Genomic DNA, 25686 nt, shown 5'->3' on the forward strand with positions numbered 1-25686 from the left:
TCATCACACCACGTTAAAATAATCCATGATTTAATTTATTTATAAAAAAAGCCTTTTTGTTCTCTTCCCGAATATTGTACCATTTTCTCCTACTTCCTTAGGCTCCCTTCTCCCCTCTGCACCACACACAAGCCATTCCTTAAGCAAGGTGGCAGTCAGCAATTTATTCCCAAGCTTCTGCTGCGTATGCTCTTGAATCTGTTGCTAAAAGGCAACTTGCATTGGTAAGTGGGCTCTGCTTTTCTCTCTGTCTTGCAATAGTGTCTTTCCCTATGCCTGGTGGCTCACTTGACTACTTGACCTAAAACTTATATTCTGACCCCAGAGTAATATTCAACTAGGAATTAGTGTGAAAGCACTGAGGGGAAGCCTGCTGGAAACAACCTACCCATTTATTGAAAATGGTTTTCCTTGATCAGTGTAGTTCATAGATCTGGTCAATAACTCTGCCCGTAGCATCCTATTGAGCCAGTTCACTAGGACTGGAACAATCCGACTATATATTCAGTTTATTAATTTGTGGGAATAGAAATAGAATTTTATGGATCTTTGATTTTTTTTCCATTCGTTTAGGGAATGTGGACATTGCTGTCAAGACTTTTTTTTTTTAATCATAGAATTTACAGTGCAGAAGGAGGCCATTTGGCCCATCGAGTCTGCACCGGCTCTTGGAAAGAGCACCCTACCCAAGGTCAACACCTCCGCCCTATCCCCATAACCCAGTAACCCCACCCAACACTAAGGGCAATTTTGGACACTAAGGGCAATTTATCATGGCCAATCCACCTAACCTGCACATCTTTGGACTGTGGTGGGGAACCGGAGAACCCGGAGGAAACCCACGCACACACAGGGAGGATGTGCAGACTCCGCACAGACAGTGACCCAAGCCAGAATTGAACCTGGGACCCTGGAGCTGTGAAGCAATTGTGCTATCCACAATGCTACCGTGCTGCCCCGTGTGTATTGCCCATCCTTGATCCAAGACCAGTGTGTATTGCCCATCCTTGAAGGTGGTCATGTGCAGCCTTCCTGAGCCATAATAGTCCATGTGGTGAAGATGGTCCCACAGTGCTGTGAGGCAGAGTTACAGCATTTTGACCGAGCAATGATGAAGAAGAGACAATATGTTTCTAAGTCAGGATAGTGTGTGACTTGGATAGTAACTGCAGGTAGTGCTATTCCCATGCACCTTTTTCCCTTGTCTTTTAGTTAGTAAAGGTCGTGGGTTTGGAAGGTGCTGTTGAAGAAGCATTGGCCAGTTACTGCAGTATAGCGTCTAGATAATACACGCTTCAGCCATGGTATGGTGGTGATGGAAGGAATTAATTTTGAAGGTAGATGTGGTGCCAATCAAACGGACTGCTTTGTCCTGGATCAATCTTTTTGTGTGTTATTGGAGCTGCATTCATCCAGCCAAATGGGGAGTATTCCATTGCATTCCTGACTTGAGTCTTGTAGATGGTGGACAGGTTTTTGGGAGTCAAGAGTTGAATTACTCACCACCAAATTCCCAGCTGTGACCCGCTCTTTTAGCTACTCTAATTATGTGGCTGGTCCAGTTCTGTTTCTGGTCAATGTTGACCCTGAGAATGGAAGGTGGATTTGATGATCGTAATCCCACTGAGTGTTAGCAGGAGGTAGTTAAATTTTCTCCTGTTGGAGATTTTTAATAGTCATTGCCCAGTGCAGGTCTGGCACAAATGTTGCTTGCCACTTATCAACTGAGCGTAAGTGCATGTGAGCACAGATGCTTCATTATCTGACAGGTTTCAGGAATTGAGAACTGAATGCTGTGCATATGTAAGCAAACATTTTGACATATTTTTGATATTTTCTTGGATCTATTTTGAGTCCCCTGCCTTTTTTTGAGCAGCTGTCAGGTGTGAGAGGAGCTCCCAAGGGACTCCGCTTTCCTTTTTCCCTTCACCTTCCTGTGAGGAAGTGTTGACTGGCTGAGATTGGGAACATCAGACATGGAGAATTTAAAAGAAAAGAAGAGTTGACGAAAAATTGCTGCTGAAAATACCCAAATACATCAGTAGAGCTCTTCCCGTTTGTACATTAGGCTGGTCTGTAGAACAGCTAGGCTTCTGTCATTAAGCTCATTGACCTTGGGTAGTAAAGAGGTGGGCGTGGTAGAGAATTCGCAAGACTTCCCATTCTTAATCACTGTCCAATGTTCCCTACTTTCGTAAGAATTCATAAATTCCTGCAGTGCAGAAAGAGGCCCAGCGAGTCTGCATTGACCCTCTGAAAGAGCACCCTACCTATGGCCACTCCCCTACTCTATTCCCGTGACCCCACCTAACCTGCACATCTTTGGACTTTGAGAGGAAACCGGAGCACCTGGAGGAAACTGGGAGAAAGTGTAAACTCTTCACAGACAAACAAGGCCGGAATCGAACCCGGGTCCCTGGTGCTGTGAGGCAGCAGTGTTAACCACTGTGATACCCTGCCACTGTGTGGTTGTCATTTAAGAGTTCACCTGGGTTCGACTATTCTCATTACTCTTGACCCATGTCAATATTGGTCACTTGGATGAGAAACCAGCTCCTGTGAAGATCTATTTTATCAGGAGTTGAATACCTTCCAGTGAGCTGGAAACGACTGGTTAGAGATGCACTACCTGAGTTCTCCCTGCTCAGAATTGGCCTACATTTTCTCCATCCCCAGCAGGGGTAACCTTATCAATCCCTGCAGCTTTTGCTTTGTTAAGCAGGCTGGTCATCTTGCTGTCAGGAGGAATGGCCACCAGCATTAAGCAGACAAAACTTATTATTTACTACTTTTCCATTGAAATGAGAATGTTGGGATCAGATTTTGGAAGGATGTAGACAGATTGGTGAAATGGGCAGACACATGGCAGGTGAAATTTAGTGCAGGGGTCTGAAGTGATTCACTCTGGTAGGAAAAATGAGGAGAAGCAAAATAAACAGAATGATGCAATTTTATAAGAAGTGCAGAAACAGCAAGACCTGGGAGTTTACATACACACATTGCTGATGGTGGCAGGACCGTATTGGGACCTGCCCAGGCAGCGGAAGTCAGGTGAGCGCCAGTATTGGAGTCTGCCCCCAACCATGCATAATGCGTGAGTGTACAATGCCATAAGAGTTAAATGCCTTGGGAAAGAAAGCGAGACCAGCGCTTTGCATAGATTCTCCCTTTCTGTTAGCTCAGCAGGATGTTAACTGGACATCTGGGTTTTCTTGGCTGGGATTGATTCAGATTCTGTATACTGTGTCTCCACTGTCTGAGGTAAATTTAAACAGAAAATGGGATTATTTTAAATTTTGACTGCAGTTAGCTGTGTGTTTGCACCAGCTGTTTGACCTGTTAACATTTGCAGGTGGCTAGTTGTTACACGCCATGGACAGAGCTCTATGCCAGATACATGCGGATTTTAGAATAAGCTGTCATTTTTCATGCAAACATTTTTGACCCCATCAACTATCCTGTTGACAAGACTTGGATTTACAGCCCTGGCTCAGTAGTAAGCTTCATGATGTTTTAACTAAATCTTTCCAGGAAACACATACCCCCAATTACTGAGTCCAATGCTTTTATCGTTAAATATAGTCAAATTCAGAAAAAGGAGAGTGGATACTCCGGTGGACTAGTTGAAGAAATCTGTGAACTATGCAAATTAAGTTAATTCTCATCTTGTGTTCGGTATATTGTTTCGGCTGGTGGCAGTAGTTGATAAAATTGGCTTTGCAGTCCACAAACTCGCTGTCAAATAAAACTGTCTGGGGAGAGGGGATATGGAAGCTGATGAACAGCAGGCTCAGTTATGATCCACCCCATGATCAAAGAGCTTTCTAATACACAAAGCTTGATATTGCAGGGTATTGGAGATCGATTGGTGCCAGTGAAACCGTACCCTAGCAAGAATCAGTGCCTTCAGAAGGAAAGGGGAGACGTTTGCCAAACAAAATGCATAGTGGAGGACTTTTGACCTATGGTCACTTTTTTGCAGGCATTATCTCTGAACTGAGCGGTCCGAGAGCATGATGTGAGCAGGAAATCAGAAATTTATCTTTTAAATATGCCACATAAAATGTCATTACATTCTGTTAACTGTTCATTTTGCATTTGTTTTATATGATGGAATTGCATTTCCTCTTTTTCTTGCCACTCAATCTCTCACCTGTTCTTAAGCTCTTGTTGGTCCTCCTGGCTGTGCAGCTGCCTGGTGGTTGGTTCCTTCAGGAGATATGTCTCAAGGGAAGAGAGAGCCCACCTTTTTTCCCTTGCACACAACTAGCTTGCTGGCACCAACAGATGGTCAGGGAGACACCACTTTCGATTTATACACCTCGAGCAAGGATAGACTGTAGTCTGAAAACCATTTGCAGATGTGGATAAGGATACCTATATTAAAACATTGGACTTCTGGTTCTGCTTACTAGTTCAATGCATGCAACTTGTTGACACACATCAGTTAATTCCCTTTGAGATTTGAAACTGGGACTCCCAAGTGGCCTCTAATTTTGAGCAATAATGCACAGAAGTTGATAGTTTGCAAAATCAAAATGATAAAAATCCCATTGTGTTCCTAAGTGCCTGCACCTGCTGCGCCTGATATTATCTAACTGGCGTGTGATGAATGAACGTCACTGGTTTTGAGTCACATATAATGTAAAATTAAAAAGGGAGGTGGGGAGAATTGGTAATTTCCCTAAAAGCAGCAGTGTTGGCCGGCTGCTGAGGTGCTTTTTGCTCTTTGCTTAATTAGGTTCTCAGCCAATAGCTTGGGCACGTCATCATGTTAGCAACAGTCTTTTGTGGTGTGGAATTATATTTATGATGGGTCTATCCCTCAACTATCCCAGCTGTTGCTGTCAGTTGTGCACAACACGGGCCTTGTTCAAACCAAAGCTTTGTCAGGATTCCACTTTGTGCCATATTGGAGCATGCAGGTAAACCGATAGACCTGTTTTAAAGCAAGGTTTTTATGGATGATTTTTTTTAAGTAAGAATGACGACAACTGAAACCAAGTTTACCTTTTTAACTTGCTCATTTGTCCCTTGTAAATATGTCTTTCATTGCAGATTTTTTTTAAAATGGGCGTATAAATCTTGCAGTTGTTAATTTACTGGTGCCTTGAATGCAGTTAAATGTGAACAGTCTGGTCAACAGCAAATTCCCTTGAGAGATTAGGTAAAACAAAGGGAAATCCGTTGCAAAATTCTAATGGTTGTGTGATTTTTATTTCCCAGTTAATTTTAATCCATAAACAGGAGGAAGGCTAAAAGCAGATGTAGTGAAGAATATTTGAGCGAAACCTATTCTTTAGTGACATCTAATTAAAGGTCCTGTGCGATATAGCAAGACTGTGGGGATGTTGATTGAAATGTGCCTGAGCTTACTGTGCAATGGTGGTTGCTCAGATGAAGCTGCTTTCCCATGCTTTGTCTGTAAGGTGTATTCCCCTGGTGCACTACAGAGTCCTGATTCATCTTAATTTGCTCACTATGTATCGACAGGAGGAGCAGGCTGCCAGACAGAAAGCAGAAAAAATAAGGGTGGCATTGGAGAAGATCAAAGAGGCACAAATCAAAAAGGTAAGAGTTTGCAAACAGCAAAGGAGAAATAGTTTACGGTGCAAAAAAATCAAACAAGAACAGAAACTACCAGTATTCCAGCCAGCACCTGTGGAGAAATGTTCCAACAATGGGTCCACATCTGACTTTTTTTTTATTCATGGAATGTGGTGTTCCAGGCTAGGCCAGTGTTTATTGCCCGTCCGTAACTGCCTTTGAGAAGGTGGTGGTGGGCTGATTCTTGAACTGCTGCAGTCCATGTGGTGTAGGAACACGCATGGTGCGATTAGGGAGGCAGTTCCAGGATTTTGACCCAACTACAGTGAATATATTTCCAATGATGGTGAGTGGCTTGGAGGGGAACTTCCAGGTGGTATATGCTACCTATGTCCTTCTAGATGGTAGAAGTCGTGGTTTTGGAAGGTGCTGTTGAAGGAACCTTGACAGATTGACACAGTGCATCTTATAGATGGTACACACTCCTGCCACTGTGCATCAGTATTGGAGGGAGTGAATGTATAAGATGTGGATAGGTATGTCTGTAATAACAGGCTGCTTTGTCTTGGATGATGTTGAGCTTCCATGACCAGAATTATGCTGAATCCACCCTGCCTAAAGTATAAGCAGCATAAATTCAGCACCATGGAAACAAGGTCCTATTACAGAGCAATCTGTAATTTGAGCAGCAACTCTCTCACAAAGTGGCAGCACAAATGTAATTGCCAATTCCCCATTCACACCACCGGGCCTCAGCTTGAAACATATCCTGTGAACTGAACTCGGGACCAAATTTAATAGTTTTTTTAAAAGTCGGCACAACCCAAACCTTTCTCCCCCACTGTACAATTCATAGCAACTGCAGCCAACAGGTGCCTGGCCTGGTAGCATGGAGGTTGGGAAGAAGCTTGGTGATTTCATCTGCAAACCTACAGGCAACAGAAAACACACTGGTGCTCATGATCCACAACGTGGGATTTCAAATGGTAGTGTAGAGCGTTGATTGATAATTCGGACAATATGAATTTATTATCGATACACATTTAGACATAATTATCTGGCACATGACCCACCTGCAGTGCGTGTCCACCATGCATCATGAAATTTCTCATTGTTTCCATTTATTAGCACACGGGTAGCAAACATTTGGCCTGTGGAATGGTTTTATTCACCCCTGCTGTAAGGCCTGAAATGTGACACACCTCTCCGGACTATTCAAAATATTAAAATTTAAATCTGAGAAGAGGTGAGCAGTGTAGCCATGCTTCCAGGTGATTCAGCTCAGAACTTTGTTATTTTTAACCCTTCTTTATTCTGGTTGATACAAAATTACAACTTAACTACTGAGTGTTTATTTCTACTTAAAAAGTTTGGGTGATTAAATATTAGGCTGCTGCTCTGGAAACCAGGTAAATTACTAGATATAAATACAGTGTTAGTGCCACATGAGGGTTGCACAGTTTTCTTCTGGAAAGTTAGCTCACGAGAACTGATAGATGTTAATATTTGTAGGTAATGAAGGAGAAAGTCCAGCTGCTTGATTAATCGTCTCATCCTGTCCTTCTAGCTGGTGATACGGGTCCACATGTCTGATGAGAGCTCCAAAACGATGATGGTTGATGAGAGACAAACCGTCAGGCAGGTGCTGGACAATCTCATGGATAAGTCCCACTGTGGATTCAGCTCCGATTGGTCACTGGTGGAGACAATCCCAGAACTTCAAATGGGTAAGTTGGTGGGGCTGAGCAACCAGCTATATAATAATAATTATTGCTATATGTCAGGTATTGTAAGGTCCTGTAAGTTGTCTCCTGGGTAGGCATGTTCAGAAAATATTTCCAGACCATGTTTTCTTATTCCCTTTCCTCCTATCAACTATGTTTGGTTGACCATTTCTGTAGACTTTATGGGCGCGAATCTTCGGCCACGTTGGGCTCTCGCTCGAGTGCAACGTAGTCGGAGAATGCCGGGAGAGGCCTCCAGCAAGCCGCCCGACTGGCTCCGTGTCGCCCAGGATTCTCCGAAGTCCTGCGAGACATCGGAGTCGGAACCCCGTCCCAAATGGGCGGGACTGAATGACGCTGGCGGACGTAGGTCGTAAACCTACTTACGACCTACCTGCATGGGATCCAGCGGCCTCCCCTGCGAGGCTGCAACTGGGCGCCGTTCAGTGCTGGTCTCCGCAAATGACCAGGCGGAACGGCACCCGGGGGGTCTCCCGGGTCACTGGAGACCCAAGAATAGTCAGGGATAGTGCAGGATGGCTCCCTGGCCCTCCCCCTGGAATGTGGGCACCTTGGCACTGCCCAGCTCGTACTTTGGCACTGCCACCCTGGCACTGTCAAGGAGCCCAAATGGCACTGCCAAGCCAGCAGGAGCTGGGTGGCAGTGCCACGGATCTGGGGCATGAGGTCCATGCCCATGAAATAAGGGAGCGGGGGTTGAAGGGTGGGGGCAGTGCAGGGCAGGTAAGTAGGGTCCTCCGGGAGGTGGGGTGGGTGATGGGTGGGGGTCCTAGAAGAAAGGGGGTTCTGTAAGGGGGCGGGGAGAGAGCCCCCCAGGGACCCCATATCGGGGTGTCCCCTCTTGAAGGCTGTGGGGTAGTGTCCATGTGTGTCGGGGGTGACATTGCCCATGTGTGGGGGTGTGGGGCCCCACAGGCTTACATGGAGATCTGGGCAATCTTTCAAAATGGCGGTCCGATCTGAGTTTAGCTTCCCAGAGCTAAAAAAAAAAATTTGAATGTGGCTAAACCGGTGAGAAACGCCCCAGGGCCCAAAAAAGTGACCAAGTGTCATTGAATAACGGTGGGGAACTTGCCAACAGAGAAGGTGGGAAACTCCCTGAAGACCCCACCACAAATTAACTTTGAAATTTTGGGGGAGAATTGGGCCCTTACATGTTCATTGGTACTGTCACCAGGCATCTTTGTTATGTTGCTGTCCATGTACTACAAGAATTGCACCTAGGCCAATACATTTTGATGTTGTATGATGTGTTTTAATTAATGATCTTAAATTGCTCTTGCTGCAAGAACTAGTGACAAACCTACACCCTAGTGTTACAAGCTGAAAATGCTGTTTTCCAGGCACAGCTAGTTTGAATTATAGAATCTAAAATTGTACACCGTTCAAGTTGACAGAATGTGAAAATTCCATAACACCCATCATTATACTCTAATCCAGTGACAGGCTGTATTGAAAGCAACGATGTCTTGTGGGTGTCCAATCTCAGCCGGGCCCACCGATAGTAATGTTATTGAAATGCTGTTTGTAAAGCCATTCTGTGACTCTCAAACCGTGACCCAATGCCAGCTGAGTGAAACTGCAGTTTAGATCAGCATATTGTGAAAAGCAATGGATTTTTAAAAGTATCATACATTTAAAATTCAGAGGTGGGATCTACCAGCCGCGTTGTGCCCGAAAGGTGTCATGGCGCAACATAACCGGTAGAAGCCAGGAGGACCCACTTCCAGAATCTACTTGGCTTGCCATGCCTCACGAGATTTGTAGGTGGGATCACTTTCTGGCAAATTTGCACATTAGAGTGATACAGCTAATGTCACTCCAATATGCATTCATGAGATCTAACCAAGTCGTGGGATCTAATTCCTTTGGAGACCTCGGGTGAGCGATGTTCAGTGTTGGTGTCCACAAACGGGCCAGTTGGAATGGCACTCGTGGGCTCTCCCAGGGGATTCAAGGACCCCATGTGCATGCCCTCTGGACACTGCCTAGGTGCTGGGTGGCTCTAAGTGATAGGGGCATTGCCGAGATGCCAAGGTGGCAGTGGTGAGCGGGCCGTGGGTGTCATGTGGGGACCCACTTATACTGAGTTGGGGCTGGGGAGGGGGTTTGGACATCACGTCGGGGGCTCACGAGATCGGGCGCCATTTAAAAATGGCGTCCCGATGTCTCGCTGCACTGAGTTCCATCAAGTCGAGCTCCTCAGTGCAGTACAAGGGACTAAGTGCGGCCTCGTCGTGGAGTTCCCCGCTGCGACCACCGATCTACTCGGATGGGCATTAGGTAGCGGGGTGTTTCTTGGCGCTCCGAGTGCTGGGAAACACCTGGCTAATCTCGCATGCTACGGGACTCTGTCCCCATTTGGGTGCTCCCCAGACTTCAACTAATTAACAGTACGTCCTTTCATGCACATTAACAGGTCAAGCTAATTGGTTTCTTAGAATTATTTACTTTGGAGAGCCCCATGTGAAAAAATGATACTTCATCCAGGTCACAGGGCTTTTTTTCTACAGTTCTGCAATTCAGGTCTTGGGATGTACCTTCAAGCCCCACTACAGGATTTGAATATTAAAAATAAAGGTGGACCCTCCATTGCAGTACCGAGATAGGGCAGCACTGTCTGAGATGCTGTCTTTCAGATGAGGCGTTAAACTGAGGCCCTGTCTGCTCTCAACTGTGCGTAAAAAAATTTCATGCCACAATTGTGAAGAGTAAGGGCATTCCTTATTGTTCTATCCATTATTCGTCCTTAAATCAACACGTATCTGGTAATTATCACATTACTGAAACTGGAAGCTTGCTGTGCAAATTGGCTGCAGTTGTTCCTACATTCCAATCGTGACCACCCTTCAATAACTACTCTGTTGGTTGTAAAGTGTTTTGGGACATACACTATTGTAAGATTTAGATATTGGGCAGTAAGGGTGTCGCAGTGGTTAGCACTGCTGCCTCATGTCGCCGAGGACCTGGGTTCGATTCTGGCCCCGGGTCACTATCCGTGTGGAGTTTGCACATTCTTCCTGTGTCTGCCTGGGTCTCACCCCCACAACCCAAAGATGTGCAGGGTAGGTGGATTGGCCATGCTAAAATTGCCCCCCTAATTTAAAAAATATATAATTGGGTACTCTAAATTTATTTTTTAAAAGATATTGGGCAGTACGGGTGCACCCCCTCAACACAAGCTGTTCAGACCATTTACAGGAGTGGTCAACTCCAATACAACTTCGAGAATTTCCAAAGCAGCCAATCTTGTGAGACAGCTTCAATTTCATTCCGGAGACACGGGAATTAGAAATGTTTGCTGGACAGTTTCTAAGGGAGGAAAACTGCCACCTTTGTAGACTGTGGGTGTGCTGCCTTCCTGCACTTTTTAACAATTCATTAATGTGCTCTGAGGGCAAAAATACACTCCAGCATTAGACTAGCAGTAGAGCTCCATTGTGTGTATATGAGATACAGATAGTAATTACAAAGAAATGAGGAAAATTTAAATTTAAAACATTCATTTTGTAATAATATTGTAATAAATCAAATTAATATACCTATCCCGTAGGCCATTCTTTGTGGATCACCCATGGAAATATATCTCATTACTTGGCATACTTCTGTCTGTTGAGGGATATTCCTAATTCATTCTGTTGTATGTGATGGATAGTCATTTCCCAGCTACATTCTTCCAATTGCCCATGAGCTAATTAAAAGATCCAATGTTTTTGCTTTTGCAAAATGGCATCTTTGTGTCGGGTAATCCATAGAAGAGGGATGGTCTCAATATACCCCATAAATGTTGTATTATGGATAGAAAACATCTAAGGGGCATTTACACTTCAACTGTAGCATCATTCAAAGTGGCTTTGTGCCAACAATGAGCAGTTTTGTGAATCAGAAGTCTGGGTCTGCCCTAAGTTTGGAGCAATGTAGAGGGAGATTTCCCCCCAAATCTTTCACCCGTCTATGATTTGATCATGGCTGTTTTTGGGGATACGCACCTCCATTAGGTCTTTGATTTTAAAGCTCCATGAATTTCAGTAATCTATTTTATTCTATAAGACACCTTATCCTAATTACAGGTTGCTCTGTTGTGACATTATCTCTTTTTATATGCACCCATTCTCTTTGAGGCCAGGTACATTGCCACTGGACAGATCTTGGCTCCTTGTTTGCTGAACAAGTTAATTCAGTGCCCGAAGTACTGATCCAGGTAGAAGGGAATGCCCACGATTCATTCACTGATATGTACTGAATTAACCAACCTCAGCTGGAATGGCCATTCAGGTTCTTTTCTGTGTCCATGGACTAGAAAGAGTAGAATCATTCAGCTTTCCTGCTACTTCCTTACCACAAATGTGAGGTAATGCATTTTGGAAGGGCTAATGCAGGTAGGGAATATACAGTGAATGGTAGAACCCTCAAGAGTATTGAAAGTCAAAGAGATCTAGGAGTACAGGTCCACAGATCACTGAAAGGGGCTACACAGGTGGAGAAGGTAGTCAAGAAGGCATACGGCATGCTTGCCTTCATTGGCCGGGGCATTGAGTATAAGAATTGGCAAGTCATGTTGCAGCTGTATAGAACCTTAGTTAGGCCACACTTGGAGTATAGTGTTCAATTCTGGTCGCCACACTACCAGAAGGATGTGGAGGCTTTAGAGAGGGTGCAGAAGAGATTTACCAGAATGTTGCCTGGTATGGAGGGCATAAGCTATGAGGAGCGATTGAATAAACTCGGTTTGTTCTCACTGGAACGAAGGAGGTTGAGGGGCGACCTGATAGAGGTATACAAAATTATGAGGGGCATAGACAGAGTGGATAGTCAGAGGCTTTTCCCCAGGGTAGAGGGGTCAATTACTAGGGGGCATAGGTTTAAGGTGAGAGGGGCAAAGTTTAGAGTAGATGTACGAGGCAAGTTTTTTACGCAGAGGGTAGTGGGTGCCTGGAACTCACTACCGGAGGAGGTAGTGGAGGCAGGGACGATAGGGACATTTAAGGGGCATCTTGACAAATATATGAATAGGATGGGAATAGAAGGATACGGACCCAGGAAGTGTAGAAGATTGTAGTTTAGTCGGGCAGTATGGTCGGCACGGGCTTGGAGGGCCGAAGGGCCTGTTCCTGTGCTGTACATTTCTTTGTTCTTTGTTCTTTGTACTCCGACTCGAGTGTGTGCATCTTTGGATGCAGTGAGGCCAGAATCAGAGCTGGCTTCATGCCCTACCAGGTCAAGTACTGACACACTATGTTAACTCAGCCTAGCTGCCATTCTTCCTCCATTTGTCGAGCAGGCTACAAATGGCTGCAGAGAGAACAAATGGGGAGGGGGAGGGTGGCAGGAGGAAGACCGTTGTCCTCTTTTCCTGTTGTGTTTTCAGCTGTGTTATAGAACAAATTGTCATGCAGGCCCCATTGTACAGCAAATCCAAATGTTTGGATCTTCAGAGTCCTATAATCCATTCTCTTCTATCCCAGCAGAATGTTGGTGCCCATTTAAAATGGAATGTCATGTTTCAAAACTTTTCTTTCAATGGCTGGGATTTGCGATTAAATTATATTTTGTATTGCGCTGGGGTGATTGGTTAGTGAATTTTTTTGTGTTATTGGCATTTCATTATTTACATTAGTGTACACAACACATGCTGGGAAAATATGGTGATACAATAACGGAGAAAAACATAAATGAACCATAAATAACAATGTAAGTAAGCTAACATACAAATATCAATACAACTACTACAGCAAAGAGTAACCAGTGGTCTACTTGTGTTGCCTCGATTGGTTATGGTGCAAGAGTAGGTGGATGGCTTCATTCTCTGAGCCCCCTTTCGTTTCTCAGTGTTTCCTGGGCCAACCTCCCATTTCCATGTTCTCCCGGTCTTTCATGTGCGGGGTGAGTGAATTTACACAGAGTGACGGCTACAGCACCAAGAAGCAGAGGTATGTGAGCTGCTCTTGAGCCAGGGAATGGAAAAATCTTTAGAGTGACCATGAACATTAAGCAATTGGTCATCTCATCTCGTGGTTAGCAAATATTTGCATTGAATACCAAGAGGACAAATTCTGTTTCTGACACAACATGAGATGTCTGCAGAGAATGTAGTCCTGTAGGGGGTTGACAGGCAAGTTGGTGATTCCCTCCTTTCAGAAGGTGTCTGAAGCACACTTCCTACTCTCCAAGTCCCATCCTGGGGTCAGAATTAATAAACTTAAGGGCAGTCAACGTTTAGCAAAGGATTACAAAAAAATGATCTTTCACCTGGAAGTTAAAATGCAGGAAGGTCAGTTTTTGCAGTTGGAAATTTTCTAGAAATCAAGAATTCCAATAACGTGTCTTGTTATTTTTCCTAATTTTTACAGAGGAGAAAATTTGGATGAAGTAGGCCGGGGGGAGCACGGTAGCACAGTGGTTAGCATAATTGCTTCACAGCTCCAGGGTCCCAGGTTCGATTCCCGGCTTGGGTCACTGTCTGTGCGGAGTTTGCACATTCTCCTCGTGTGTGCGTGGGTTTCCTCCGGGTGCTACGGTTTCCTCCCACAGTCCAAAGATGTGCAGGTTAGGTGGATTGGCCATGCTAAATTGCCCTTAGTGTCCAAAATTGCCCTTAGTGTTGGGTGGGATTACTGGGTTATGGGGATAGGGTGGAGGTGTGGGCTTGGGTAGGGTGCTCTTTCAAAGAGCTGGTGCGGACTCGATGGGCCGAATGGCCTCCTTCGGCACTGTAAATTCTATGATTTTTTTCACAAACCATTACTCCTGTTTTCTCACTTCTGTCTGTAAAATAAAACCGTTTAGCAAATTTGACCTCCTTGTTTCATGTCGGTATTTCTCATTCAAGACTATGGAGAAAGTGCACGCGATGGGACTTGTGCAAAAGCATGATATTGTGTTGTGCTGTCATATAACTAGGTATTAGGTGGGATATTGCTGCAAGTACTCAGCATGTCAGTTAGCATCCATGTGGAGAGAAGCAGTTAAAATTTCAACTATTGTGATCTTTAATCGGATTAGGATAATGTTATTGATGTAATAGGTTTTAAGTAACTGCAGAGACAGAAAGAGGAGGAAAAAACACCAGGGAACATCTGTGAGAGGTAGAATGTAGAAGAGAATAAATACAAAAGGGACAATTGTGCAAGGGAAGAAACCGGGTGGTGATGGGGTAAGTAAATAAAATGTGTTTAGAGAAGGTGTGACTGGAAATAGTGGAATCACTACTCGTATATGCTGGAAGTGATTATGATCTGAAATTGGTGAACTCGATGTTGAATCTGGAAGGTTGATCAAATTATGAGGTGCTGTTTCTCCATCTTACAGTGGGTTTCAATAGAGCAGTGTGGGTGACAGAGGGGTCAGAATGGAGCAGGAATACAAATGGCTGGTGGTCAGAAGTTTGAGGTTGTGCTTGTAGCCTGAGCAGAAGTAATCTGGTGTGGAGAAGACTGTGTTGACACAAAGACAAGAAGTCGAAGTAAATTGCTGATACTCCTGAAAGGAATATTCAGGAAGGTCTTGCAAGGGATCTCCTGCATTTACATGGAAAAGTGTTATGGGAAGGAGAGGAGCTGATTGAGTAGGAAACAGAGTGTTGGAAAAGGAATGGTCCCTTCAGAATGTTGGAAGGTAAGGGGAGAATATGTTTGACGGCGACATCACACTGGAGATAGCAGAAATGGTGGAGCATGATCTGTTAGTTGTGGAGGCTGATGGCCTGGAAGGTGAGAATAAAGGACCCAGATTACGGTTTTAGGAGGAAAATGATGGGATGAGAGTAGAAATGCTGGAAATGGAACAAACTCAGTCAAGGGTCCTGTCAGCCATGGAGGGGAAAAGTTGGTTGAGGAAAAAGGAAAATGCAACGGAAGCACAGATACGGGAATGAACTAGGGTCCTTCCAGGAGATCGGTGAGAAAAATTGTGGTCTAAATAGCTATGAGAGTCATTGGCTTCATAGTGGTTGATAGCCTACCTTCAGAAGACCGAAATCGAAGAGTGAAGGGACGAGTGATAGACAATTAAACACAGGTGAAAGCTGGAAATTGAAATCCAAGTTGTAGAAATTTTTTGAGTTCAAGACGAGTGTTACAAGCAGCACTTATACAGTAACAGAAATAATACAGTAGAAAAAACTGATACAGCAGCAGAATAGCAGATGGTGGCCTTAATTGCGAGAGGATTTGAGTACAGGAGCAGGGATGTCTTGCTGCAATTATACAGGGCATTGGTGAGGCCACACCTGTTATTGGGTGTAGTTTTGGTGGTCTTATCTGAGGAAGGATGTTCTAACAGAGGGAGTGCAGCAAAGGTTTACCAGACTGGTTTCTGGGATAGCAGGGCTGACGTATGAGAAGAGATTGAATCGGCTAGGATTGTATTTGTTGGAGTTCAGAAGAATGAGGGGGGATCTCATAGAAACCTATTAAATTCTAATAGGACTGGACAGGGTAGATGCAGGAAGGATATTTCCGATGGTGGATGTCCAGAACCAGGGGTCACAGTCTGAGGTGGACCATTTAGGACAGAGATGAGAAATTTCATCACCCAGAGAATGGTGAGCCTGTGGAATTTGTTATCACAGGAAGTAGTTGAGGCCAAAACATTGTATGGTTTCAAGAAGCAGTTAAATATAGCACTTAGGGCGAAGAGGATCAAAGGATATGGGGGAAAGTGGGATTAGGTTATTTAGTTGGATGATCAGCCGTGATCATAATGAATGGCGGAGCGGGCTTGAAGGGCTGAATGCTCCTATTTTTTTCTATGTTTCTAGAAACAGAGGTGAGGGAGGGGTCCTGAGTAGGACTGGAACAAATAATGTTCCCCATATCCCAAGAGAAGGCAAACTAATAGCTAGGGCTCATAGAGGTTTCCATTGCAACACCTATGATTTGTCGGAAGTGAGTGGATTCAAACGAGTTCCGACAGTCAGATGGTGAAGCGTGGTGTTTGATGAGGGCTTAGAGAACTATTTGGCTGGAGAGTTTGGAGGAAAGAACTCTTAATCAGTGACAGTCTTGGAAATGATGGTTTGAGATGGATGATGCCATGTCTGCAGTTGGTTGCCAATGAAAAGATCTAGAGAGTGTAAAGAAGGGGAGGTCTAAATGAAATAAGAATCATGAAGACTAGAGAAAAGGGTCCACTGTGCATGAGAAAAAAGTAGGCGTGGAGGCAAAGGAGAAGAGGGAAGATCAGAAAGGGTTAATGACAATATGGCAAATGGTAAGATTGGTAGAAGGAATGGGACCAGAGGAAAGTAAAGGAGAGGAAGGATTCAGGGAGACATTCCTTTTCAAGAATGGTTGAAGCTTTCGATCCTTGCTACCTGAAAGGAGGAGGAAAAGCTTTTCAGTCAAGCTCCAGATCAAGCAAAGGATGATTGGAGCTGCAGAGATGGTGAGTCTGTACTGCTGAAGAGAGGGATTGAGAGCATGCATGTAGCAGTGCATGGTTCTCGGGATGCAGTGGTCTGAGGAAAGCTAAATATATTGGTGATGTTTGTATTGATGGGTGGAACAGGAACATGAAGGGTGGAATTTTGGTTGCAATCCATGTGGGATAAGTTGAAGCCAGAGACATTTACTGAGCAAAGAGGTGACTGTGAAAGTGAATTTTGATAGATACCTGACAAACACAAGAAGGGAAACGGACAAAAAACAATGAAGATGTAGAAGGTAAAAGACGAGTGGAAATCCCGTCTGAGAGAAAAGCAGTACATCAAAGTGAGCATTTCTGGAAGGGAAGTAGCAATGAGTTAAACACTAATGCTAACACGAAATACCGCAGATTCTGGAAATCTGAAATAAAAACAGGAAATGCTCAGCAGTTAAAGCACCATCTATGAAGAGAGAAAGAGTTGATGTTTCAGGTCTGTGACTTTTCACCTAGGTCAATTTCCTTTGAATTCTGTCTGGCTCACTAGGATCTGAAGTGGGTCTGGTCTGATAGTCCCTGGCACACAATGATAAATTATTCTGCAGTATTGTTCCTGAAAGTAGAGATGAAGTTGGTAGTTTATTGACAAACTGTAGAGGGGATCAAAACTACTCTGGAGTGGGATGAGGGAATTATACTTTCTCCAGAACCTGAACATGAAATGAAATGAAAAAAATAGGCTACTTATCATAATCAGCAATTGGTATGTCCAAACCAATACTTCAAGAACCACTGTTCTAAATGATATAAACTGCAGGAGGACTAGATCCGCCCATAATATAACTTTGCTGGCAATCAACGACATTTGATAATTTCACTAGTTCCTGACTGTTTAATTTTCTTCCTCTTCATTGCTGTGTTCTGACAGTTGATGTGCAGCCTCCCCCCCCCCCCCCCCCCCCCCCCCCCCCGCACCCTCATGATCCTTATTTTCTTTTAATTTCAGAGCGAATTTTTGAAGATCACGAAAATCTGGTGGAGAACTTGCTGAACTGGACTCGAGACAGTCAGAATAAGCTCTTGTTTACTGAACGCATTGAGAAATACGCACTTTTTAAAAATCCACAGGTATTTGAAGCTTCTGACAAACGGTAGATCTCAACAATGATGGAGAAATACTTCCTTATTGTCATCCCGCAGGCTACTTGCATTTATTATTCACTGGTACCTTAATCAATTGAACTGTCTTACATTATTTCCGCACTGCATACAACTGCCTAACCGTTTCATTTTATTGTAATGCAGATTACAAGATGTGGACTGTGGAGATGTCAGTTCACATGACATCTGCAAATCACAAGGGTTTTGTGCTCATATTTCACGAGACACATTATGATCTTTCATTGAATTGCTGGTTTATCACTCATGGCTGGACCGTTATAATACTTGATTAATTTAAAACCTGGATAAGTTCTGTGCTCCCTTGCCTGGAGCACAGGAATGAGCAGTTAGAATTGAATATTGGAATATAATGGAAGTTGTGACGTATTGTAGTTGCCAGGACAAATGGCTAGTCCAGTTGTTCAGGTTCTTGCTTCACAAATCTTTGTGCTCTAAGGTTCAAAGTACTAGCCTAAATGTCAAACACACAGTAAGCTTCTTGTATTACATGTTGGAAATAGTTGGAATGCAGAACACGTGTTCCCTTGGCACAATGTCATTAATTTTAGCTTGAGTGTTACTTTTTGTTATTTTAATCAAAGCCAGCTCACGTTTTTCTGTTGTCTTTGGGTTCCTCTATGAAATAAGTTTGGGAGAGTACCAACAGCATAAACTGCCTCTTGTATAGTATTAATTGGCAATTAGATTCAGGAGCTGTGGGATGGCTGGTGTGGGAAATGGCAAGGTATTGCAATAAGAAACACTCCATTGAAGTTGGGATGAGGCATCTCACTGAACAATGCAGAGGGAACGAAAGTCCACAACTAACCTCTGTTGTGCTGCCTGTACTGGAAGCGTTTGATGGGGACAGTTGAAGAAGGAACTTTGCTCTGTATCTAACCCCATGCTGTACCTGCCCTGGGAGTGTTTGATGGGATCTGGGTAGAGGGGGATCTTTACTCTGTATCTAATCCATGCTGCCAAACGGTGGTAGTATAATGATTGATGTGTTGGTGATGTGAATAATAACTTAATGGTAGGAAGGGCAATCGAGGATGTGCAGCAAATACTGGCATTACCAGCAGCACCCACAACTCATGAATGAATTTTTTAAAAAAAGGTTAATAAGACCATTGGAGAAAATAGCAAGGCACCAGGGTTAATTGCCAAAGGGATAGATTGAAAAGCAGAGCAGTTTTATTAAACCTCTATAGAGCCTTGTTTAGACAACGTTTGGGCTGGAGGAGATTACAGCGATTGGGGAAGTGAGGTTTTGGAGGGATTTGAAAACGAGATGAAAATTTAAAAATCGAGGTGTTGCTTGACTACTGTGACTTGTTCCAGGATGCTGAGCAGTGCCGAAGCCGTGGTGTTCTGTCACTGGCTTTCCCAGAGCAGGTTGCATCCAACTGAAAATGAAAATAGCTCTGTACGAAGTAAGACCAAAATGTCAGCTGATTTTAGACTCGGGACAGCAGCAAGCAATGAATCTCTGGGTTAATGTACAGATGTTTCAAATATGTAATTAACTGCACTAATGTGCTTTTATGTATCACAGAATTACCTGCTGGGGAAGAGAGAGAATTCTGAGATGGGAGATAGAAACAAAGAAGCATTACTCGAGGTAAGTCAGGTGCAAAAGCTCAATTTATGAGATAATTGAAGCTCAATGAGTAGCTAACACTTGCGAGGGTCAGTGTTTCTCATTGGCTTTCAGACGAGTGATTGTCTCAATGAGGACTGAACTTGAGGTAAAAAAAAAAAACACTTTTCGAGGGCAGCACGGTGGTGCAGAGGTTAGCACTGCTGCCTCTTGGCGCCGAGGTCCCAGATTCGATCCCGGCTCCTGGTCACTGTCTGTGTGGAGTTTGCACATTCTCCCCGGGTTTGCATGGGTGTCACCCCCACAAACCAAAGATGTGCAGGCTAGGTGGGTTGGCCAGGCTAAATTGCTCCGAATTGAAAAAAATAAATTGGGTACTCTAAATTTATAAAAAAAAACCTCTTCCAATCTGAAACAAAATCCATAAATACTCGTGCTGTAAAATAAAATGGGCGTCGGATATTCATTGCCTTAAGCCTACTCCACTATTTGGTAGTATCATGGCTGAACCACCTCAGCTGTACTTTCCTGTATTATCCCCATCCCTTGATTAACTTAGTGTCCAAAATTTTGGCAATTTGTGACTTGTACTCAATGACGTAGCATCCACAGCTCCCTGTGGTAGAGAATTCCAAAAAGATTCTCAACCCTTTGAGTGAGGGGATTTGTCCTTGTCACATCATTTAAACTGAGACGAACCAAGTCAGGTATAAGTGAAAGAAACAAACCTATGGGGCAAATGTTTGGATTTTAAAACCTTTTTATTTGTATAAAAAGAACTGAAAATATTTACCGTTTATTACCAAGGTGGAATAAAATTCAGTTTCCATGGATGCAGTCCTCAAAAGGCAAGAGATTGCTTCAAATAAATTTTATCTGAAGTAAATGCAAGTATTTGAAATAAATTGTGGTTTTGCCTACAGTGTGTGGGGTAGAAGTTATCATCTTGGGGAGCTCGTCCCAATACCAGCACAAAAAGAGCAAAATCTCAAAAGAGCCCCACATGCTTTATTTTTGGCATATTTATTTACTATTTCCTCAACTGCTCCCAATCTCAGTGACTGATTTCTAACTTTCGCTCCCATGTTAAATCAGCTTCAGATGTAAGCCAAATTTGGAAAGATATAATCACTAATCGACCAGCTGGATGCTTGTGGTTGCCGAAGTGGACTGTTAAAGTGGGCCCCACTCCCATATCGAATCAATAAGTAATACTGACTCAAGTTTATGCGATTTCCATGTCTTCAGTATTCCCTTTGAATCTCTTCTCTCTCTCTTCCCCCCCCCCCCCCCTAATTATTTTTGGAAATGATTTTTAGATTTCAGGAGTTGATTAAGTAAACCTGGCATTAATCAGATGAGCAGTTTGGTTTATCATGGTAACTTTGAACTTGAACATTTCTGCATCCCAGATATTTAGCAATCAAGAAAGGACAAGTACTTGCATCTAAAATGTGATAAATGTGCTTGCTTCAAAGGTAGCAGTCTAATATGGATTCAGTATATCGTTGCTGTTAATTGCAAATATCATGCTTGCATTCTATAATTCCAAACATCAGGCACATTGATAATGAGAAGCCCCCCCTTGTCTGCGTGGGTCTCACCCCCACAACCGAAAGATGTGTATGGTAGGTGCAGTGGCCACACTAAATTACCCATTAATTGGAAAAAAAGAATTGGGCACTTCAAATTTATTTTTTAAAAATGAGAAGCTAGCTAGGATATTCGTCCTCTGGTTTGTACAGAATTTTTTTATTTTTAAACATTAAGAAATCTCTCTTGAGGAGGAAGGACTACCCTGAAAATGTCCCTCTGATAGGATTTTGTATTTGCCCCAATTTCTCCTCTGCTCCCTTCTCCTCTCCTGAATACACTATTGTCGTTTCGGCAGCCCCCTCAGGCCATCTGTCCTCTTGAGTATGGGAGAGAATCAACGGCCATTTACATGTGCAGGTTATTGAGTCTAAACCAAAAAGCATGTTGGGCCGGATTCCGGACCTGGAGGCAGGGAGCTTGATAATGGGGGGACTTCAACACGGTACTGGATCCAGCATTGGACCGCTCCAGGTCCAGGACGGGTAAGAGGCCGGCGGCGGCCAAGGTGCTGAGGGGGTTTATGGACCAGATGGGATGGAGTGGACCTATGGAGGTTTGTCAGGCCGGGGGCCAGGGAATTTTCTTTTTTTCCCACGTCCATAAAGCCTACTCCCGGATAGACTTCTTCGTTATGAGCAGGGCACTAATCCTGAGGGTGGAGGACACGGAATATTCGGCTATAGCCATCTCGGACCATGCCCCGCATTGGATGGAGCTGGAGCTAGGGGAGGAGAGGGACCAGCGCCCGCTGTGGCGCCTGGAGGTGGGTTTGCTGGCGGATGAGGAGGTGAGTGGGTGGAAACGGGGGTGCATTGAAAGCTATCTGGAGGCTAACGATAATGGGGAGGTGCAGGTGGGGGTGGTCTGGGAGGAGGTGATTAGGGGAGAGCTAATCTCCACTAGGGCCCACAAGGAGAAGAAGGAGAGGGAGAGATTGGTGGGGGAGATTTTAAGGGTGGATAGGAGGTATGCAGAGGTCCCCGAGGAGGGACTACTCAAGGAGCGACAAAGCCTCCAGGCCGAGTTCTACCTGTTGACCACCAAGAAGGCAGAGGTGCAGTGGAGGAAAGCGCAAGGGGCGGTGCATGAGTACGGGGAGAAGGCTAGCCGGATGTTGGCACACCAGCTTCGGAAGCGGGAGGCAGCGAGGGAGATTGGGGGAGTTAGGGATAAAGGGGGGAACACGGTGCGGAGTGCGGTGGGAATAAATGGGGTATTTAGAGACTTTTATGAGGGGCTGTATAGGTCTGAGCCCCCGACGGAGGAGGGGGGGATGCGTCGATCTTTGGATCGGCTGAGGTTCCCGAGGGTGGAGGAGGAGCAGGTGGCTGGGCTTGGGGCACCGGTAGGGCTGGAGGAGCTGACTAAGAGGCTGGGGAGTATGCAGGCGGGGAAGGCACCGGGGCCAGATGGGTTCCCGGTGGAATATTACCGGACGTACATGGACCTACTGGGCCCTCTATTAGTGAGGACTTTCAATGAGGCGAGGGAGGGGGGGGTGCCCTACCCCCGACGATGTCCAGGGTGCTGATCTCGCTGATCTTGAAGCGGGACAAGGACCCATTACAGTGTGGGTCGTATAGGACAATCTCTCCTCAATGTGGACGCGAAGCTGTTAGCGAAGGTGTTGGCTAACAGAATTGAGGACTGAGTCCCGGGGGTGATTCACGAGGATCAGGCGGGTTTTGTTAAGGGAAGGCAGCTGAATAACAATGTGCGGAGACTCCTAAATGTAATCATGATGCCTGAAGTGGAGGGGGAAGCGGAGATAGTGGCGGCAATGGACGCAGAGAAGGCCTTCGAAAGGGTGGAGTGGGGGTACCTTTGGGAAGTGTTGAGGAGGTTTGGGTTCGGGAGGGGTTAATTAGTTGGGTTAGACTACTTTACGAAGCCCCGGTGGCCAGTGTGGCCACGAATCAGAGGAGGTCGGAATACTTTCGGCTGTACCGGGGAACGAGGCAGGGGTGCCCCCTATCCCCTTTGCTATTTGCATTGGCAATTGAGCCTTTGGCTATGGCTCTAAGGGAGTCCAAGAACTGGAGGGGGCTGGTCCGGGGGAGAGCGGGGGGAGGAACACCGGGTATCGTTGTATGCCGATGACCTGTTACTGTATGTGGCAGACCCAGTGGGGGGGGATGCCAGAGGTGATGCGGATCCTCAGGGAGTTTGGGGACTTTTCCGGGTATAAGCTCAACGTGGGGAAGAGTGAGCTCTTCGTGATACACCCGGGGGACCAGGGAAGGGGGATAGACGAGCTTCCATTTAAGAGGGCGGAAAGGAGTTTTCGGTACCTAGGGATCCAGGTGGCCAGGAGCTGGGGGGCCCTACACAAGCTCAACTTGACGCGACTGGTGGAGCAGATGGAGGAGGAGTTTAAAAGGTGGGATATGCTGCCACTCTCCCTGGCGGGTAGGGTGCAGTCGGTGCAAATGACGGTGCTCCCGAGGTTCCTTTTTATATTCCAGTGCCTCCCCATCCTGATCCCTAAGGCCTTTTTTAAGCGGGTCAGCAGGAGCATCATGGGGTTTGTATGGGTGAAAAAGACCCCGAGGGTGAGAAACGGTGTTTCTGGAGCGGAGTAGGGACAGCGGAGGGTTAGCGTTACCTAATCTGTGTGGGTATTACTGGGCTGCCAATGTGGCGATGATACGCAAGTGGGTAATGGAGGGGGAGGGGCCGGCGTGGAAGAGGCTGGAGATGGCGTCCTGAGTGGGCACGAGTCTGGGAGCGCTGGTGACAGCACCGCTGCTGCTCCCGTCGACTAGGTACACCATGAGTCCGGTGGTGGCGGCGACTTTGAAAGTTTGGGGACAGTGGAGATGCCACAGGGAGGAGGCAGAGGCTTTGGTTTGGTCCCCGATCAGGGAGAACCATCGGTTCTTCCCGGGGATAATGGATGGAGGGTTCCTGAGCTGGCCCAGGGCAGGCATTAGAAGGATGGGGGACCTGTTTTTAGATGGGACGTTTGCGAGCCTAGGGGCGCTGGAGGAAAAATTTGGGCTTCCTCCCGGAAATGCCTTCAGGTACATGCAGGTAAGGGCGTTTGTAAGACGGCAAGTGAGGGAGTTCCCGCTGCTTCCAGCACGCAGGATTCAGGATAGGGTGCTCTCGGGGGTGTGGGTTGGAGAGGGCAGGGTCTCTGCGATCTACCAGGAGATGCAGGAGGAGGAGGAGGCCTCGGTGGAGGAGCTAAAGGGTAAATGGGAGGAGGAGCTTGGGGGGGAGATAGATGAGTGTCTGTGGGCGGACGCCCTGGGTAGGGATAATTCTTCCTCATCTTGCGCCAGGCTTAGCCTGATACAATTTAAGGTTCTTCACAGAGCGCATATGACAGGGGTGAGGCTGAGCAGGTTCTTTGGGGTGGAAGACAGGTGTGGGAGGTGCTCGGGGAGCCCAGCAAATCACACCCATATATTCTGGGCGTGCCCGGCACTGGATGGGTTCTGGAGGGGTATTGCGAGGACGGTGTCAAAGGTGGTGAACACCCGGGTTAAGCCGAGCTGGGGGTTAGCACTATTTGGGGTATCTGACGAGCCGGGAGCGCAGGAGGCGAAAGAGGCCGGTATTCTGGCCTTTGCGTCCCTGGTAGCCCGGCGGTGGATTCTGCTACAGTGGAAGGAGGCGAGGCCCCCAAGCGTGGAAGCCTGGATCAGCGACATGGCAGGGTTCATTAAATTGGAGAGGGTAAAATTTGCCTCGAGGTTCTGGGCAAGGTTTCTTCAGGCGGTGGCAACCGTTCCTAGACTTTCTAGCGGAGCGTTAGGAGGTGGTCAGCAGCAGCAACCCTGGGGTGTTGGTGGGGGGGGGGGGGGGTTGTACTTTGTGTTTTCTACTGTGTTTATTATTGCTTAATGGGGGGGGGGGTTGTAAATTGGGGGAACTCGTGATGTAGTTGATAGATGTTTATTTGTGTTCTTTGTTTTTCTTTTTTCTGTAAGGAAAATATGTAAAAATTTTAATAAAAATATTTCTTTTTTAAAAAAAACAGTTCACCTCAAAGAATAAAAGAACAAAGAAAAGTACAGCACAGGAACAGGCCCTTCGGCCCTCCAAGCCTGTGCAGTCCATGCTGCCCGTCCAAACTAAAATCTTCTGCACTTCTGGGGTCCGTATCCCTCTATTCCCATCCTATTCATGTATTCGTCAAGATGCCCCTTAAACGTCACTATCGTCCCTGCTTCCACCACCCCCTCCGGCAGCGAGTTCCAGGCACCCACTACCCTCTTGTATTTAAAACCTACCGTTTGTCAGTGAGGACAGTGAATCTCCTGCTGGCCACGTAATGCCTCCAATGCCGCACAGCTTCCACGATGGCTTGGGCCTCCTTTTCGACACAGGAGTGCCGGATTTCGGAGGCATGGAGGGTGCGGCAAAAGAATGCCACGGGCCTGTTTGCCTGGTTGAGGGTGGCGGCCAGATGCATCGCTCTCGACCTGATAAGGGAGGGACTCGTCGACCGTGTGCATCGTGGCCGTGGCGATGTCTGCCTTGATGTGGTTGAAGGCCTGGCGGGCCTCAACCGTCAGGGGGAAAACTGTGGAGTGAATGAGTGGGAGGGCCTTGTCCGCATAGTTAGCGAACCACTGGGCATAATAGGAGAAAAACTCCCAAGTATCGTTTCAGGGCTTTGGGGCAGTGGGAGTTCCATGAGGGTGCGCATGCAGTCGGGGT

The 25686-nt window shown here is 45.8% G+C and overlaps 1 protein-coding gene across 4 annotated transcripts in view; it reads left to right on the forward strand.

Moving 5' to 3' along the window:
* Window positions 1-25686, forward strand: part of LOC140394299 (NEDD8-conjugating enzyme UBE2F-like) — a 571886-nt gene that overhangs the window by 197196 nt on the left and 349004 nt on the right. For all 4 annotated transcript variants that reach the window (XM_072481459.1, XM_072481429.1, XM_072481439.1 and 1 more), the window contains 4 exons: window positions 5494-5571; window positions 7115-7274; window positions 17662-17783; window positions 19375-19440. In XM_072481459.1, the coding sequence (XP_072337560.1) occupies window positions 5494-5571; window positions 7115-7274; window positions 17662-17783; window positions 19375-19440 (426 nt within the window). The remainder of the gene's footprint in view (window positions 1-5493; window positions 5572-7114; window positions 7275-17661; window positions 17784-19374; window positions 19441-25686) is intronic.

This window comes from Scyliorhinus torazame, chromosome 2 (assembly GCF_047496885.1).
Source record: "Scyliorhinus torazame isolate Kashiwa2021f chromosome 2, sScyTor2.1, whole genome shotgun sequence".
NCBI lineage: Eukaryota > Metazoa > Chordata > Chondrichthyes > Carcharhiniformes > Scyliorhinidae > Scyliorhinus > Scyliorhinus torazame.